The sequence below is a fragment of the Caenorhabditis remanei genome, chromosome V, assembly GCF_010183535.1.
Source record: "Caenorhabditis remanei strain PX506 chromosome V, whole genome shotgun sequence".
Taxonomy (NCBI): Eukaryota; Metazoa; Nematoda; class Chromadorea; order Rhabditida; family Rhabditidae; genus Caenorhabditis; species Caenorhabditis remanei.
Window position 1 is genome coordinate 15,374,162 of NC_071332.1, and position 16,172 is coordinate 15,390,333.

Below are 16,172 nucleotides of genomic sequence, written 5' to 3' on the forward strand. Positions count from 1 at the left end.
ATTATACCTGGTCTTACAATTTCGTCTCGTTTATCACTCGGCGAGTAGGGGAATATTCGTTCGAATGTATTCAAAAAAACATACATTTTTTAATGAATTATTTTTTTTGATAAGCTTTTAGAAAAATATGAGATAGTTATCCTGATACATATCTTCCCATGAATGACATGTCATTTGAAAATGAATCTTCTGGAATTTTCTCAAATACTTCGTTTCACCATCACCATCATACGTTTCGCCAAATATCTGTGTCATAAGTACTGTGTCATTAGTACCGTGTCACAAGGGTTGAGTTATTCCTCTTCCCTTGTTATTAAAGACAACTCCAATCACTCCCCAAACTGCGAACTGACCATCCTCACCCGGATGGGTATTGACTACAGAAACTGTATTACTAGAATGAGATCGAGTCTTGTGAAAGACCAAATGTCATCCGAATAGCTTTTCCAATATGTAATCAGCTAGATTTGAAGCTGTGGTACTGAGAAGCGATCGAGTCTAATAAAAGTCTCAATGGCATCCGATAGCCTATCATCGTCCAATAGACAATGAATAGGCAAGATATAAAGCTTCTTCACTAGAGTGAGATCGAGTCTTGTAAAAGACTTAATGTCACCCGAATAGCCTACAACACCCGAATATGTCGACCTCTTCGGATGTAGGTTTGAAGTTTCGGTACTGAGAAGCGATCGAGTCCAATAAAAGACTCAATAGCATCCGATAAGCCTTGCAACGTCCGAAGACATTGGAGGCACAAAGTCACCCAAACGGAGGAGAATGATACAGTCAGTCTTTGAAAGAATGATTGACCGTCGTCCTGTATTGCCTCCACTCAATAATAATCTATCATATTTTCAAAGAATATCTGGGTTTTTATGTAACTGTCTGCTCAGAACAGGAGCATTTTGGAGCCTCGGTTTACTTTTTGAACACATTGGAAAAAACTTTTGCTTACAATGTTTGGATTTTTTCACAAAATTTATGTGTTTTTTCAAGCGGCTTTGATTCAGTTTTTCAAAATAAGGTAACAATTTTTCAGTAAGAGCAAGTGTGACTTTTATTTTATTTTTTATGTTTGTTTTTTGCAGTTTTATAGTTGAAATGGTTTTATGAAACAGAATAGCTCCAAAATGTTCCTGTTCTGAGCAGACCAAGCTATTTAGAATTCCAGATATTCTTTGAAAATCTGAATTCAAAAATTGGTAAGACTATTGAGTGGTATTTTTGGATTATTGAGTGGAGTGAATGGATGACACATTGCTTATGACACAGGAATTTGGCAAAACGTTTTCTACTGAAATGGTGATGGTGGCCGAAATTTCTCTTGCCCCGGCCCGGTCGGCCTGGATTCAAAAATGGAAACCCGTTTTTTCCAATTTTTTTTTTTTTTTATTTGAAATTTTTCGAAAAAATAGAGTAAAAATGCTTAAATTATCATACATATAAAATGTTTCAAAACGAGCCGAGCGGGCCGGGCCGAGATTTTTCCTGATTTCGGCCCGGCCCGGCCCGTGACAATTTAATTTAATTTAATTTAAAGTCTGTTTTTCGTATCTCTCAACACGCAAAGCAATGCGACTCGGAAAAATTCAAATTTGTTCGTTGTGGGCCTCATGCCTCGTGACATATTTCAAGCAAAAACCTCTGTTCCTGGAAAAGTAACCAAAAAATCCAAATAACTCCAAGTGGGATCCGAACCCGGACTGTTCGCTCATGGGTGTAAAACCAAAACGACTGCCCCACGCGGTCGGGGAACCGGCCAAACTCCCAAGGCTATTATAAGAATGGCGCCACAATATCAGAATTTCGACCTATTTCTTCGCCTCCCCCTTATCCTAAACCAAATTCCAAGACCCTCCTTACCTTCACAAAAATCCAGCGAATCCTCCTCCAGCCAAACCATTTATGGAAAAATCGAGAACTGACGAGCAGGGGAACTGGCTGAATATAGTGGATTAGGGATGGGCGGTCAATAGAGTGACACGTGGAGGTCGTGGCAAAATCCACGAGTTTTCCCGAGATCCGGAGGAATTGGAAAAAAAGGTCACGTTTTTAATTTGACGTTTTCGGAGAAAAGTTTTCTTTTTTGAAAATTTGCCACGTGGAAATCACGTGCTTTTTTTCAAAAGAAAAACAAAAAGTTACTGGCGCACCTTTGGCGCACTGACTCGCAGATTCTATCTTTTTTCTAACAATAAACTACTAAAATTCGAATTAATGCTTTATTAGATATTCCAGATGATCCCAAGTTAATTTTTCATAAATAAATTATTTCAACATTGTCAAGATATCAGAAACATCTGGATCACTTTCAGTCGTCGCCTCTGTTTTTTGGATCTCTGTTCCATCTTCAAACAAATCCACAGTAAGCGTGTAGTTCAACGAGCTGAAATTTCAGAATTAGAAGTCTAAACGGTGTCATTTCAACTCACTCTTCAATAGCACGGATGTAGGAGAATTGTCTGTTTCTCATCAGTTCACGTCCATCGATGGTACAGGTGTGGTAGATTTTGGTATAGATTTGGTAGTTATTCTGAAATTGTTCTCTCTTATTATTTCTTTAAAGCGTTTTCTTACGCCATATGCACTGGGATAAGTATGATTTCCTTCAATAAGGGTAGTATAGGTCATTTGTTCGGAGCATATCGTGTCTTTCATTTCGAACAACTTCTCGTTCCATAGACTGAAATCTGGATTTTAATCTCTTACCATCCTTAAGAAACCTACAAAATTTTAGACTTACGTCGAGGCATGCCAAATCTCCACTCGATAGCACCAGTGTTCCAATAGAGAATGAGTAACACGATCACGGCAAACGGCAGTTGTATCAAAGCGGAAATGCTTCGTAACAGCCGAACAAGCAACGAGAATAAAGAGAAGGAAGAGAAAAGTCTTCATACTTCCCAAATAATTCTGGAGAGCTGATGGATTCTACCGGGAGATATGGGGGTATTTATAGGGGTTGTTCTATTCAATTATGACGTTTCCCGTGGAATGAAAACGGGAAAGTCATAAATTCGGAGTTATTGATGGGAATTTTTCGGGGAGTTTCCGGAGTTTTATGAGTTTTTTATTGTTGGTTTTTTGGATTTTTGATAATCGGGGGATACTGTAAAGTCGGAAATTTCCCTAGCTTGAATTGCAGGCGGAACTCTGGCAGATAGTAATTAGCGTTGGGCTAGAGTCTAGAACGAACCGGTCACTGTTGGTTACAGAAGGAGAAAATATCAACACAATTCATCAATTTTTAAACCAATTCTGATTTTTTGGGACACTAGAAAGTATCCATCATTCAAATTCGAATCATCTTTGCAACCAGAATTGTATGAAAAGTATGCATTTAAATTATAGGAGTTAGAATTTTTGCCCAGTTTCTAGATTTATGAATTGTTAGACGCCAACGTTTCTAACACTAGTAAGAGTACTTCTCTTATTAAAGAATGGAGACGCTCCTTTCAAACGTCAGGTCGTAGTACTTTTGAAGACACTCAAAAGTGTCAAAATATTGAGAGCATGTTCTCGAATGATTACCAATTTGGTCCAATGGCTCAATACAAATATTATTTTGAAAATGATCGGTTGCACTTGTTTCCTTTGCAGGAATTCTGAAATGTGGGAATTAATAAATGCAGTAAAAAAAGAAAAAAATAACTTTGAATATACGTGAAAATATCTCAATAATTTGAAAAATGCACAGAAACTGAGTTATGTACAGTAACTGGCCATAAAGAATGCGACGCTTGCAGTTTTTAGTTGAAAATGATCAACTTTGTGAGTATAGGCCGGCCTCCATGATAGTCTCACAATATTGTTTGTCTATGGATTGTATAGATCACAAGTAGAGCTTCATTTTTGTAGTTGACAACTTTTTTGTACGAGCACATCCTAAGAAGTTACAGGAAGTGAATGTATGTGAAAAGCTCAAAAATGTCTCCTTTTAGCACTGAAAAACGGCCACAATTGCAAGAAATTTCTTTGGCACGATTGATAACTTCTTAGGATGTGCTCGTACAAAAAAGTTGTTAACTACAAAAATGATGCTCTACATGAGATCTATACAATCCATGAACAATTAATATTGTGAGACTATCAGGGAGGCCGTGTCACACTCGCAAAGTTGATCATTTTCAACTAAAAATAGCAAGTGTCGCATTCTTTATGGCCAGTATGTGCCAAAAGTTGATTTAGAGTTTTTCGGAATCTTCTTTACATGTTTAGGCACAAATTTTCAACTATGGATGCTTTCAGATGCTTTCCCAACATTTTGGGCCCAAAAAGATTCTGGTTGGTTTTTGAAACAGTACTGGAAAAAGTCAACGAATTTTTTGGGCAAAAATAAAAGTTCCCATAATTTTTAGTGCCGAATCACTGTTTCCTTACTCTAGTGTTATGTAAAACATCTATAATCGATGCCTAGAGCTCTCAAAGATTCTCAAGAACTACCTGCGTTAGATCCGATTCTGAAGTACTTCAAGTTCTGAAAACCCTAATATCGAATTTCAGATCTCTGAACCTTATCATTCTTCTTAACTTATCAACACATTTGAACAATAACATGTGTATGTGTAGTGCGGGAAACCCCTTCCTAATAACTAGTTCCTAGAAAAACAACTTGATGAATTCCTGATGACGGAATTAATCGTATAGATCAAATATTACTGAGTCTGAAATTGAAACTGTAAATAACAAAATTCTTTCTTTCAGATTGGAAAACAAAATGAAACAAAATGTTATTACAGAAATCAACTATCCCTATTTGCAAAGAACCAAATTCCGGACAGGATTCGAAAATTTAAATTCAAGTTCAAACACAGGAAGTACGATTTTCCACCGATTTATCCCATTAATCACTTCCAAGTTGTGTACAGGTTGTTTCCAAGAAAGTTGTTGTTGTGGTCACTGAACAGAACGGACTTCGATCGGTTAGATGGAGGGGGGATAAACAAGTCTAGAGTATGTTGGTTGGTTTGAAGGTTTCGGTGAATGATCGAGAACTGAAATTGAAGAAATTAGACACTCAAAGATCAAGTTGGGCAAAGTTCGAGAAGAGATTCTGGAAGTTATCAATGCTTTCTAAGAAGATTTTCTGGGAAAAAGTTGTCGAAAACGAGAAAAATGAAGATTTGAAGATCTATTATAAAAAAAAATATTTGTGGATTTTCAAAGACAAACTTTGATAGCAAATCCGAAATGTTTTGCTCAATGGAAAAATGTGAACATTTTTCAAAATTTCTTTTAATTCTGAATCATAGTCAAAATTTTGACTTTTTCGCGAAAAAATTCAAAAAAAAGTTCGAAAAGTTTGAATTTTTGATTGTTCGCGCCATATATCCGGGCCTTGACAAGTATGAACATTTGTATTTCCTGAAATTTCGTGTTTTACAACAAAAGCTGCTGGAAATGTGAATTCCAACATTTCTGAAATTACCGAGACGAAAATTCACTATGCAAAATTAGATTTGTAGCGTTTCAAGAAAAAATTGTTACTGATTCAGAAAATGAACAACGGAATTTTCATGTTCTATTGGTAGTTCCCAGCTTAAATGACACTACCGTACCTTTAGAATTCCGTAGTTAAAAAATTTTCTCACTGAAAATCTTATTATTCTATCGGCTTATCATATTTCGAAGAAATGCGTGATCTACAAATGGAATTTTGATTCGGCAAACAAAAGTTCAAGAAACTCTCTAGGAATTTCTATCTATTCTTCTCAACTACGTAACCAAGAAAAACATTGTTTTCAAGTTTTTGTTTATAAACTTTGCAGATAACTCAAGTAAAAAACAACCTTGCATATTTTGAACTTGAGTAGTGTCAACAATTTTTTTGAAAACAACTTTCCGTTTCCGGATGCAGAAACAGAAACATTGTCACAGCTCAATTTTTACACAGAGCTTCCAGAATAATCCACTCAAAGGACACTGATCAGCCAGGTATGATGTGTGAAATTTCAAACAGGTGAAAACCAGTTTAGCCATGTTCCGACAACTTTCTTATCTCGATAACCAACTGTTGTGGTCAATGAACACACCGATCATTTCAGTATTGTTTTCAGTAAACACGGGAAGACTACACTATCGGTACGACACGTCTGAAGACGTGCACCTAGAATTCAAAGGGGAAAGGGGGTACACAAGTTAGAATTCGATGAATTCTCAAAAAGAAGAGACTCAGACGTCGGGAGACCGACAGGTGGCCAAAAAACCCCCCGCTATCAGATCCGGCCGATCAGTTGGTGGTTGTTCACGTCAACAAAGTTGGGGGGAGGGGAGGGGGACTAAACAAAACAATCCCCACATCATTCGACACATTTTTGCAGACTTTGGAATAATGAAGAAGAAAGAGAAACGAGACAATTCGACGAGGAGAAAACAGTATGATTACAAACAAGAGTACAATATCTCAACGTGATCCGAAACAAATTCGGAGGAGGAGGAGGACCTTGATCGTTACTCTTTTTTGTTATTCAATATTTTCTGAAACACCTTGGTAACCGCCCAGAAAGGGTATAAAAGGAGTTGAGGTACCATCAAATCTTCAATTCAGCAATGAAGTTACTGGTCTTCTCATTCCTTTTTCTTTCCGCTCTAGCGGTTTATTCTAATGCATTCTCTCTACGATTCATCAGAGGTGTACAGCCTGATAAGGCACCCGCCGATGCTGATCAACACCGAGGATCCCGATCTGCTGGAAATAGTGCTCCACACCAAGCCGACGTTGAACCAAAGCCAGTGAAGAGATTCGCCCCAGACCGTGCACCAATGGACATCTTCTCTGCTGATCAGGAGCAATCCCGCCCAGCCAGAGCTGCCGGTGAGCAACCAAAGACTCAAGGAGATGAACAAGGACAACACCGTCCAGCCAGAGCTGCCGGAGAACAAGCTAAAACACAAGGAGCCGACCAGGAGCAATCCCGACCAGCCCGTGGAGCTGAAGTTCATGCCAAGACCCAAGGAGCCGAGCAAGGACAGTCCCGCCCAGCCAGAGACACCGAAATGAGCGCCAAGACCCAAGGACTCGGAGCACAAATTGGAGCCAAGACTCAAGGAGCTGAACAAGAACAATCCCGCCCAGCCCGCGGAGCTGAGGTTCATGCCAAGACCGGAGGATTTGCACCAAAAACCGACGGAGCCGACCAAGAGCAATCTCGTCCAGCTAGAGCCACTGAGATGCATGCCAAGACCCAAGGAGCCGATGCTCAAATTGGAGCCAAGACCCAAGGAGCTGAGCAAGAGCAATCTCGTCCAGCTCGTGCCGCAGCTAACATTGGAGCCAAGACCCAAGGAGTTGATGCCCAGATCGGAGCTAAGACTCAAGGAGCTGACCAGGAGCAATCCCGCCCAGCTCGCGCTGCCGGAGAACAGGCAAAGACTCAAGGAGCTGAACAAGGACAACAACGCCCAGCCAGAGCTGCCGGAGAACAAGCCAAACCACAAGGAGCTGAGCAAGAGCAATCCCGACCAGCTAGAGCCACTGAGATGCATGCCAAGACCCAAGGAGCCGATGCTCAAATCGGAGCCAAGACCCAAGGAGCCCTCGACCAAGACCAACACAAGCCAATGAAGAGAGAAGCCGGAGAGCGCAAGCCAAAGGATCTCTTCTCCGCCGAAGCCAATGCCAGCCAACACCGTCCAGCCAGAGCTGCCGGAGAGCAAGCCAAACCACAAGGAGCCGAGCAAGACCAATCCCGCCCAGCCCGTGGAGCTGAAGTTCATGCCAAGACCCAAGGAGCCGAGCAAGGACAGTCCCGCCCAGCCAGAGACACTGAGATGAATGCCAAGACCCAAGGAATCGGAGCCCAGATTGGAGCCAAAACTCAAGGAGCCGACCAGGAGCAATCCCGCCCAGCTAGAGCCGCCGGAGAACAACCAAAGACTCAAGGAGCTGAACAAGGACAACAACGCCCAGCACGTGAGACCGGAGATGTTGCTGCCAAGACCCAATCCGCTGACCAGAACCAACACCGACCATCCAGAGACACCGCTCATGCCAGTGCAAAGACTCAAGGAGCTGATCAACACAAACCAATGAAGAGAGCCGCCGGAGACCGTCACGAGAAGGACCTCTTTTCTGCTGAAGCCGATGCCAACCAACACCGCCCAGCCCGCGCTGCCGGAGAGCAACCAAAGACTCAAGGAGCTGAACAAGGACAACAACGCCCAGCTAGAGACACCGAGATGCATGCCAAGACCCAAGGAGCCGATGCCCAGATTGGAGCCAAGACCCAAGGACTTGAGGAGCAATCTCGTCCAGCCCGTGGGGCCGATGTTCATGCCAAGACTCAAGGAGCCGACCAGGAGCAATCTCGCCCAGCTCGTGCCGCAGGAGAGCAACCAAAGACTCAATCCGCTGACCAACAACAATCCCGTCCAGCCAGAGACACCGAAGTGAGCTCCAAGACCACAGGACTCGGAGCACAAATCGGAGCCAAGACCCAAGGAGCTGACCAGGAGCAATCTCGTCCAGCCAGAGCCGCTGCCAACATTGGAGCCAAGACCCAAGGACTCGAGGAGCAATCCCGACCATCCCGTGCCGCCGGAGCCCAAGACCCAAAGGGAACTCAACAAGCTGATCAGGACCAACACAAGCCAATGAAGAGAGCAGCCGGTGAGAATGTTGGAGAGAATGCACATGGAAAGGGACCACAAGGAGCCGAGTCATCTCGCCCAGCAAGAGCATCGGGACAAGTTGGAGCCAAGACTCAGGGAACCGAGATGGAGCACAGACCAACCAGAGCCGCCGGACAAGAAGCTGGAAAGGGAACTCAATCCGCCGATCAACAACAATCCCGCCCAGCCAGAAATACTGAGATGCATGCCAAAACTCAAGGAGCTGATGCCCAGATTGGAGCCAAAACCCAAGGAGCCGACCAGGAGCAATCCAGACCAGCAAGAGCTACTGCTCAAGCCGGAGCCAAGACCCAAGGAGCCGAGCAAGGACAATCTCGTCCAGCTAGAGGAGCTGAGGTTCACGCCAAGACCCAATCTGCCGACCAACAACAATCCCGCCCAGCTAGAGCATCTGCCAACATTGGAGCCAAGACCCAAGGAGCCGAGCAAGGACAGTCCCGCCCAGCTAGAGGAGCTGAGGTTCACGCCAAGACCCAATCTGCTGACCAACAACAATCTCGTCCAGCCCGTGGAGCTGAAGTGAATGCGAAGACCCAAGGAGTTGATGCCCAAATCGGAGCCAAGACCCAAGGAGCCCTCGACCAAGACCAACACAAGCCAATGAAGAGAGAAGCCGGAGAGCGCAAGCCAAAGGATCTCTTCTCCGCCGAAGCCGATGCCAGCCAACACCGCCCAGCCAGAGCTGCCGGAGAGCAAGCCAAACCACAAGGAGCCGAGCAAGACCAATCCCGCCCAGCTAGAGCTACTGAGATGCATGCCAAGACTCCAGGAGCCGATGCCCAGATCGGAGCCAAGACTCAAGGAGCCGATCAGGAGCAATCCCGCCCAGCCCGCTTTGCTGGAGAGCAAGCCAAACCACAAGGAGCCGAGCAAGGACAATCCCGCCCAACCAGAGACACTGAGATGAATGCCAAGACCCAAGGACTCGGAGCCCAGATTGGAGCCAAGACTCAAGGAGCCGAGCAAGAGCAATCCCGCCCAGCCCGTGGAGCCGAAGTGAATGCCAAAACCCAAGGACTTGACCAGGAGCACAAGCCAATGAAGAGAGATGCCGGAGACCGTAAACCAAAGGATCTCTTCTCCGCCGAAGCTGAGCAACAACGACCAGCCAGAGGTGCCGGAGACCGTCACGAGAAGGACCTCTTCTCCGCTGAAGCCGATCAAGAACGTATGCGACCATCCCGAGGAGCCGGTGACCGTCAACCAAAGGATATTTTCTCTGCCGAAGTAGATGACCATCGTTCCCTTTTCTTCTGGTGAACGTGATGAATCAACGAAAAAACTAAAATGTTTTGATAAGCTGTAATATTATCAAATTCCATGTAATAATAATGTCATGATTCTGTACACTCTGTAAAGTTTCAAATGTAATAAATTTCATTTTCTCAAATCAATTGTGTCTTGTTGTTTGATTACAAAGATAGTGAAGAACCAAAGAGAAAGACTCTTAAAAAAAAAGAAAAGAAGAAAATATGAACATTCGGAAACAAACTTTATCAAACCGAACATTTGATGCTGGGGGACATAATTTGAACCTGATCTTGGAACATTCATTAAATATAAACAGTTAAAAACAATTGCGATGCAGATAAGTCTGTCAAAATCTTATGATCTAATTTTGAGTCGAGAAACAGGAAAACGTGCAACCTACATTTGTATTAATGCTGAGAAGTCTGTTAACTTTGAAATCTCGTCGAAGTGTCAGGAATGATGCTTTTTAAAGTCTCTATCAAGTATATTGAGCAAAACCAAGTTTTATTTTTCTAGGTTAAAGTTCTTCTGCCGGGAGTCTTCTAGAGAGACAGGTTTCAATCAATCGACTAAAAAACTGTTTTTGCACAAGAAACAAAAAAATGTATCTCAAACTTGATCTTGTACAACTGAACAGGGGCTAACGGCGTATCAATTTGAAAATTTTTTTTCAAAATTTGATTAAGATAGCAAAAATTTCAAAATGCCGCGAAGCTGCAAATTGTCGACATCGAAGATTGTATTTCTGACATGATGCAATCATCTGTACCTGCCAAATATTTTTTTGACCGTTTTGCATAAAAATTAAGATTAAACAAAAAATTTCTACAACTTAATTTCAGTTTGGAAACATAACTTGGTATACATACAGCCTACTTGCAAAATTCCGGCTCAGATTTGAATGTTTGAATTTTTTTCACTACAATTGTTTTTCTGAAAACATATTTTTTGAAAATGTTTCATATTTTTCTCCAGTATATTCTTCAAAAACCAAAAATCGGATTATTTTTCGAAAAAAAAATTTCAGTATTGAAATTCCTGAACCAAAGCCGTTGCAATCCAGTTTTTCAAAAACAATGTCGATGTTGTATGAAAACTGTTAAATTAAGCGATCTTCAAAAATAAAAAAAATATATGAACCCTAAACAGCTGAAAACTTGCATCAAACCGAGCTAGCTCAGGTGGAAGAAAACTCTGATTTTAGGTCCGGGCCTATCACGAAAACAGTTTTTTCTTCAAAAATTTTCTCAATATCCGCAGAAATAGAATAGAACCGATTTCAAGTTTTTCAATTTTTGCTCCGAAAACTTCGAAAAACTTTATTCAGGATGATGCAATTGTCTTGAAGAAGACACAAATCTATATTCGGATTCTTCAGAAACTGAATACACTTCTTATCAACGACGATTCCTTGTTAACCTTGGTTGAACCTTGTTTACCAATTAATTTTTAACCAGTTATTGTGTTCCATTTATGTAATTGTAATGCTTTTTGCAGAAAGCGAAAATCAGGACACAGAAAACAAATGAGAATTTTCACAGAACCAGTGAGTGGTTTCTGATTCGCCAAGTAGGATGGTCGCCGGGATTTATTCTTTATACTTCTGATTCGTCGTTTCTAAATACAAGAATATCTGATTGCAAGAATAACAAAGATGATATCAGCAAGCAGACATGTGACACCAGTCTCCTAAAGTTTGATGAACCCATCTTCTACCCGGAATCCAATATTTCAGGAAATAGAATGAAGGGCGCAAATTCGACGAGTGAGAAGTGAAATCTATAGTTTGGAGGAGAGTGTATCTGTATCCTTGATCTCTACTATTTCTTTTTTTTGTCAACAATTATCAACATTCAAAGAAAACAATCATGCAATCGGGTTGCCGCCCTCCCACTCTCTCACTGCCAACCTCCCGGTCAGAAACGGTATAAAACGGATGGAGAGATACGGAAATATTCAGTTCAGCAATGAAGTTGTTGTTTACCTTCCTTCTTTTCGCCGCTTTGGCGGTCTTTATTCATGCGATGCCTCTGAAGGCTGATACCAAGGAGGCCGAGACCAAGGAACATCGTGCAAAGAGAGATAGTGTACCAGATCCAGGACCAAAGCCAGCCGAGACCAAGGAAGCCGAGACAAAAGAAGCTGAAACTCCAAAGGTGAAGAGAGATACTAAGGAAGCCGAGAAGCCAGCCGAGACAAAGGAAGCCGACACCAAGGAGGCCGAGACTCCAAAAGTGAAGCGCGACACCAAGGAAGCTGAATCCAAGCCAGCTGAGAAGGAGGCCGAGACTAAGGAAGCTGAAACTCCAAAGGTGAAGAGAGACACCAAGGAAGCTGAGAAGGAGGCTGAAACGAAGGAGGCCGAGCAGACTAAAAAAGGTATGATCAGGAAATCTTGTGAAAATTTTCATAGAATAAGTTTTAGATAGAGTCAAGAGGGATACCAAGGAAGCCGAATCCAAGCCAGCCGAGACCAAAGAAGCCGACACCAAAGAGGCTGAAACTCCAAAAGTGAAGCGCGACACCAAGGAAGCTGAGAAGGAGGCCGAGACAAAGGAAGCTGAAACTAAGGAAGCCGAGACACCAAAAGTGAAGAGAGACACCAAGGAAGCTGAATCCAAGCCAGCTGACACCAAAGAAGCTGACACCAAAGAGGCTGAAACTCCAAAGGTGAAGAGAGATACTAAGGAGGCTGAGAAAGAAGCTGAAACCAAAGAGGCCGAGACCCCAAAAGTGAAGCGTGACACCAAGGAAGCCGAATCTAAACCAGCTGAGACCAAGGAAGCTGAGACTAAGGAAGCCGAGATTCCAAAAGTCAAACGTGACACCAAGGAAGCCGAGACCAAGCCAGCTGAGAAGGAGGCCGAGACTAAGGAAGCTGAAACTCCTAAGGTCAAACGCGACACCAAGGAAGCCGAATCTAAGCTAGCCGAGACCAAGGAAGCTGAAACCAAGGAAGCCGAGACTCCAAAAGTCAAACGTGACACCAAAGAAGCCGAGTCAAAGCCAGCTGAAAAGGAAGCCGAGACTAAGGAGGCCGAGACTCCAAAGGTGAAGAGAGATACTAAGGAGGCTGAGAAGGAAGCTGAAACCAAAGAGGCCGAGACCAAGGAAGCTGAAACTCCAAAGGTCAAGAGAGACACCAAGGAAGCTGAGAAGGAGGCTGAAACTAAGGAGGCCGATACTAAGGAAGCTGAGACTCCAAAGGTCAAGCGTGACACCAAGGAGGCCGAGAAGGAAGCTGAAACCAAGGAGGCCGAGACCAAGGAAGCCGAGACACCAAAAGTGAAGAGAGACACCAAGGAAGCCGAATCTAAGCCAGCTGAGACTAAGGAGGCTGACACCAAAGAGGCTGAAACTCCAAAGGTGAAGAGAGATACTAAGGAGGCTGAGAAGGAAGCTGAAACCAAAGAGGCCGAAACCAAGGAAGCTGAAACTCCAAAAGTGAAGCGGGATACCAAGGAAGCTGAATCCAAGCCAGCCGAGACAAAGGAAGCTGAAACCAAGGAAGCGGAAACTCCAAAGGTCAAGCGTGACACCAAGGAAGCCGAGTCGAAGCCAGCTGACAAGGAGGCCGAGACCAAAGAAGCTGAAACTCCAAAGGTCAAGCGTGATACCAAGGAGGCCGAGAAGGAAGCCGAGACAAAGGAAGCCGACACCAAGGAAGCCGAGACTCCAAAAGTGAAGAGAGACACCAAGGAAGCCGAATCTAAGCCAGCTGAGAAGGAGGCCGAGACTAAGGAAGCTGAAACTCCAAAGGTGAAGAGAGATACCAAGGAAGCCGAGTCGAAACCAGCCGAGACCAAGGAAGCTGAAACCAAGGAAGCCGAGACCCCAAAAGTGAAGCGTGACACCAAAGAAGCCGAGTCAAAGCCAGCTGAAAAGGAAGCCGAGACTAAGGAGGCTGAAACTCCAAAAGTGAAGAGAGACACCAAGGAAGCTGAGAAGGAAGCTGAAACCAAAGAGGCCGAAACCAAGGAAGCCGAGACCCCAAAGGTCAAACGCGACACCAAGGAAGCTGAGAAGGAGGCTGAAAAGGAGGCCGACACAAAGGAAGCTGAAACTCCAAAGGTGAAGAGAGATACCAAGGAAGCCGAATCTAAACCAGCTGAGACCAAGGAAGCTGACACCAAAGAGGCTGAAACTCCAAAGGTGAAGAGAGATACCAAGGAAGCTGAGAAGGAGGCCGAAACTAAGGAAGCCGAGACTCCAAAGGTAAAACGCGACACCAAGGAAGCCGAAAAGGAGGCCGAGACCAAGGAGGCGGACACCAAGGAAGCCGAGAGTCCAAAAGTGAAGAGAGATACTAAGGAAGCCGAGTCCAAGCCAGCTGAGACTAAGGAGGCTGAAACCAAGGACAATCGTGCCAAGAGAGTTGCCCCACCAGTTCCACCACCACCACCAACCCAATAATCGGTTCATGTTAACTCTAACTTCAACGATAAAACCTTTTGTTTTGATTGACTGAAAAAACTGCCATAATGTTTATTCTGTAATAAATGTTGTATCTTCTCGATCTTTATTCTTTTTCTTTTTCAGAAATCACTAGACTCTTGTCACTTCACTCATAAATCCTTCTCAATGGATCTGTTTTGACTCTCGAAAAGATAAAAACAGCTGCTGTCACTTGATCCGAAAAGCCTTCTTCCTCTTCTTTTTCAAAATCTGGGAGACTTGACTTTTCACCTCACTGAAATGAGTTCTTCCAAAATGTCTTGTTTCCTGTTCCTTATATTTCTAACTGAAGTCTCTTGCCGACTGGGCACAGATAATGACAACCGACATAATTGGTACGAGAAGAAACGTCTGAAGGCCAAGTGTCTCCAGAGGGATGATGCAACCGGAAGACACGCAGTTCGTCGGTGTTGGTGGTTGGTGAGTGGAAGATATCCGGACAAACAGACAGACATTCAGTACCGGCCGAAAATATATCTCTATTTTTGTTGTTGACAACTTTTTTGTACAGACACTTCCTAGAGAGTTATAGCAAATTTAAGTCAACAGCTCAAAAATCTCACTATTTTTCACTGAAATGGGTCGATTTAAGGGAGAAATTACTTTGTTGATATGTAACTTGCTAGGAAGTGTGCGTACAAAAACGTTGCCAATTATGAAATTGGAGTTCTATTCTTGGTCTGTTTGATCCTATAAAAAGTTATCTTGTGCGACAATCAGAACTTGCCATGACACACTCTCAAAGTTGGGCATTTTCAACTGAAAAATGCTAAACATGATATATTTTTGGCCGGTATTGTATATCAGTTTGAAGGTTATATCTGATTTTCGATTCTTAGTAATCCATTATCTTCTCATTCAATTTGATTCTTGATGTGTATTCATTTTTCAATCGGAAAAGTAAGACCGGTATTTGGGAAAAAAGTGGTAAACATGTACAGACATCAACGGAACAGGATTTTATTATTGAGATATCGGATACCACTAATGAGATTTCTTACAGGAAGGAGCGCGATCATGGTTCCACCGGACATCAATCTCCTGGTTTCCAGGACAGACGAGAAATTGGACTTACGATGAATTGACATCTCATTGTAATGATTATTTCGTGAGTTTTCGAAATCTTCTTGAATTTTCCACAGTTCAAGTCCTATAAACTCTCCACTTCCAGGCGTGCATGCAAAACACGAATTGCTACAAGGACTACATCCTCTACGAGACTCTTGACAGATGTTCTCATGATGCATTTTCAATTGGTCCAATGTCTTTTTGTGACAAGAAACTCAATGAAATCAAGAAAAGTTCTCCGGATACACTTTCGTTCTGCGCAAAAGACTATTTGGATGGGGTATGTCGGAAAACTTGTTTATTTTTTGAAATTTTATTTCAGAAAACCTCAAAAAAGTGGACATGTGAGAGTTCGAGAGCTCTAGGGGACTGTCTTCTGCCAGAAGTCAAAAAGTATTGCGATTTGGATTTGTTACCGCTTTTCAAAGAGGTCAGTCTATGTGTCTGTTTGTCCGGATGTCTGTCAAAGTGTCCGGATGTCCGCAGCGTCTGTCTGTCTGTTTGTCCAGATGTCAGTCCGAATAGTGTGATACTTCATCTGTTTTGTGTTGGTTTGTCCAGATTTCCAAGTCTTTGTCAGTGTGCCTGTTTATCCGGATGTCCACTACTCCCACCTAATCATTCTCCAAATTTTCAGCACCAAGACCACCGTCAATACTATCTCGGATGTGATGGAAGACTGAAATTCGAGGATTTGGAGACACCTTATAATCACACTTCTGAAATTGTTGAAATCCCATGATTCCAATAAAAAATAAAATAATTTG

The 16,172-nt window shown here is 42.9% G+C and overlaps 4 protein-coding genes across 4 annotated transcripts; 3 read left to right on the forward strand and 1 right to left on the reverse strand.

Moving 5' to 3' along the window:
* Positions 1-2,268: 2,268 nt before the first annotated feature.
* GCK72_020322 (uncharacterized protein) lies at positions 2,269-2,898 on the reverse strand (the record flags this gene model as incomplete). The annotated part of the gene is made up of 4 exons (XM_003116631.2): positions 2,269-2,386; positions 2,433-2,533; positions 2,578-2,683; positions 2,744-2,898. The coding sequence occupies 4 exons, from the start codon at positions 2,896-2,898 to the stop codon at positions 2,269-2,271; spliced, it is 480 nt and encodes a 159-aa protein (XP_003116679.2).
* A 3,651-nt stretch (positions 2,899-6,549) lies between these two features.
* GCK72_020323 (uncharacterized protein) lies at positions 6,550-9,891 on the forward strand (the record flags this gene model as incomplete). Its single annotated transcript, XM_003116369.2, has 1 exon — positions 6,550-9,891. One exon carries the CDS (start codon positions 6,550-6,552, stop codon positions 9,889-9,891), a length of 3,342 nt encoding a protein of 1,113 aa, XP_003116417.2.
* Positions 9,892-11,849: 1,958 nt separating this feature from the next.
* On the forward strand, positions 11,850-14,295 carry GCK72_020324 (uncharacterized protein; the record flags this gene model as incomplete). Its single annotated transcript, XM_003116348.2, has 2 exons — positions 11,850-12,261; positions 12,308-14,295. The coding sequence occupies 2 exons, from the start codon at positions 11,850-11,852 to the stop codon at positions 14,293-14,295; spliced, it is 2,400 nt and encodes a 799-aa protein (XP_003116396.2).
* Positions 14,296-14,592: 297 nt separating this feature from the next.
* GCK72_020325 (uncharacterized protein) lies at positions 14,593-16,147 on the forward strand (the record flags this gene model as incomplete). The annotated part of the gene is made up of 5 exons (XM_003116524.2): positions 14,593-14,757; positions 15,341-15,445; positions 15,509-15,685; positions 15,728-15,835; positions 16,043-16,147. 5 exons carry the CDS (start codon positions 14,593-14,595, stop codon positions 16,145-16,147), a joined length of 660 nt encoding a protein of 219 aa, XP_003116572.2.
* Positions 16,148-16,172: the final 25 nt, after the last annotated feature.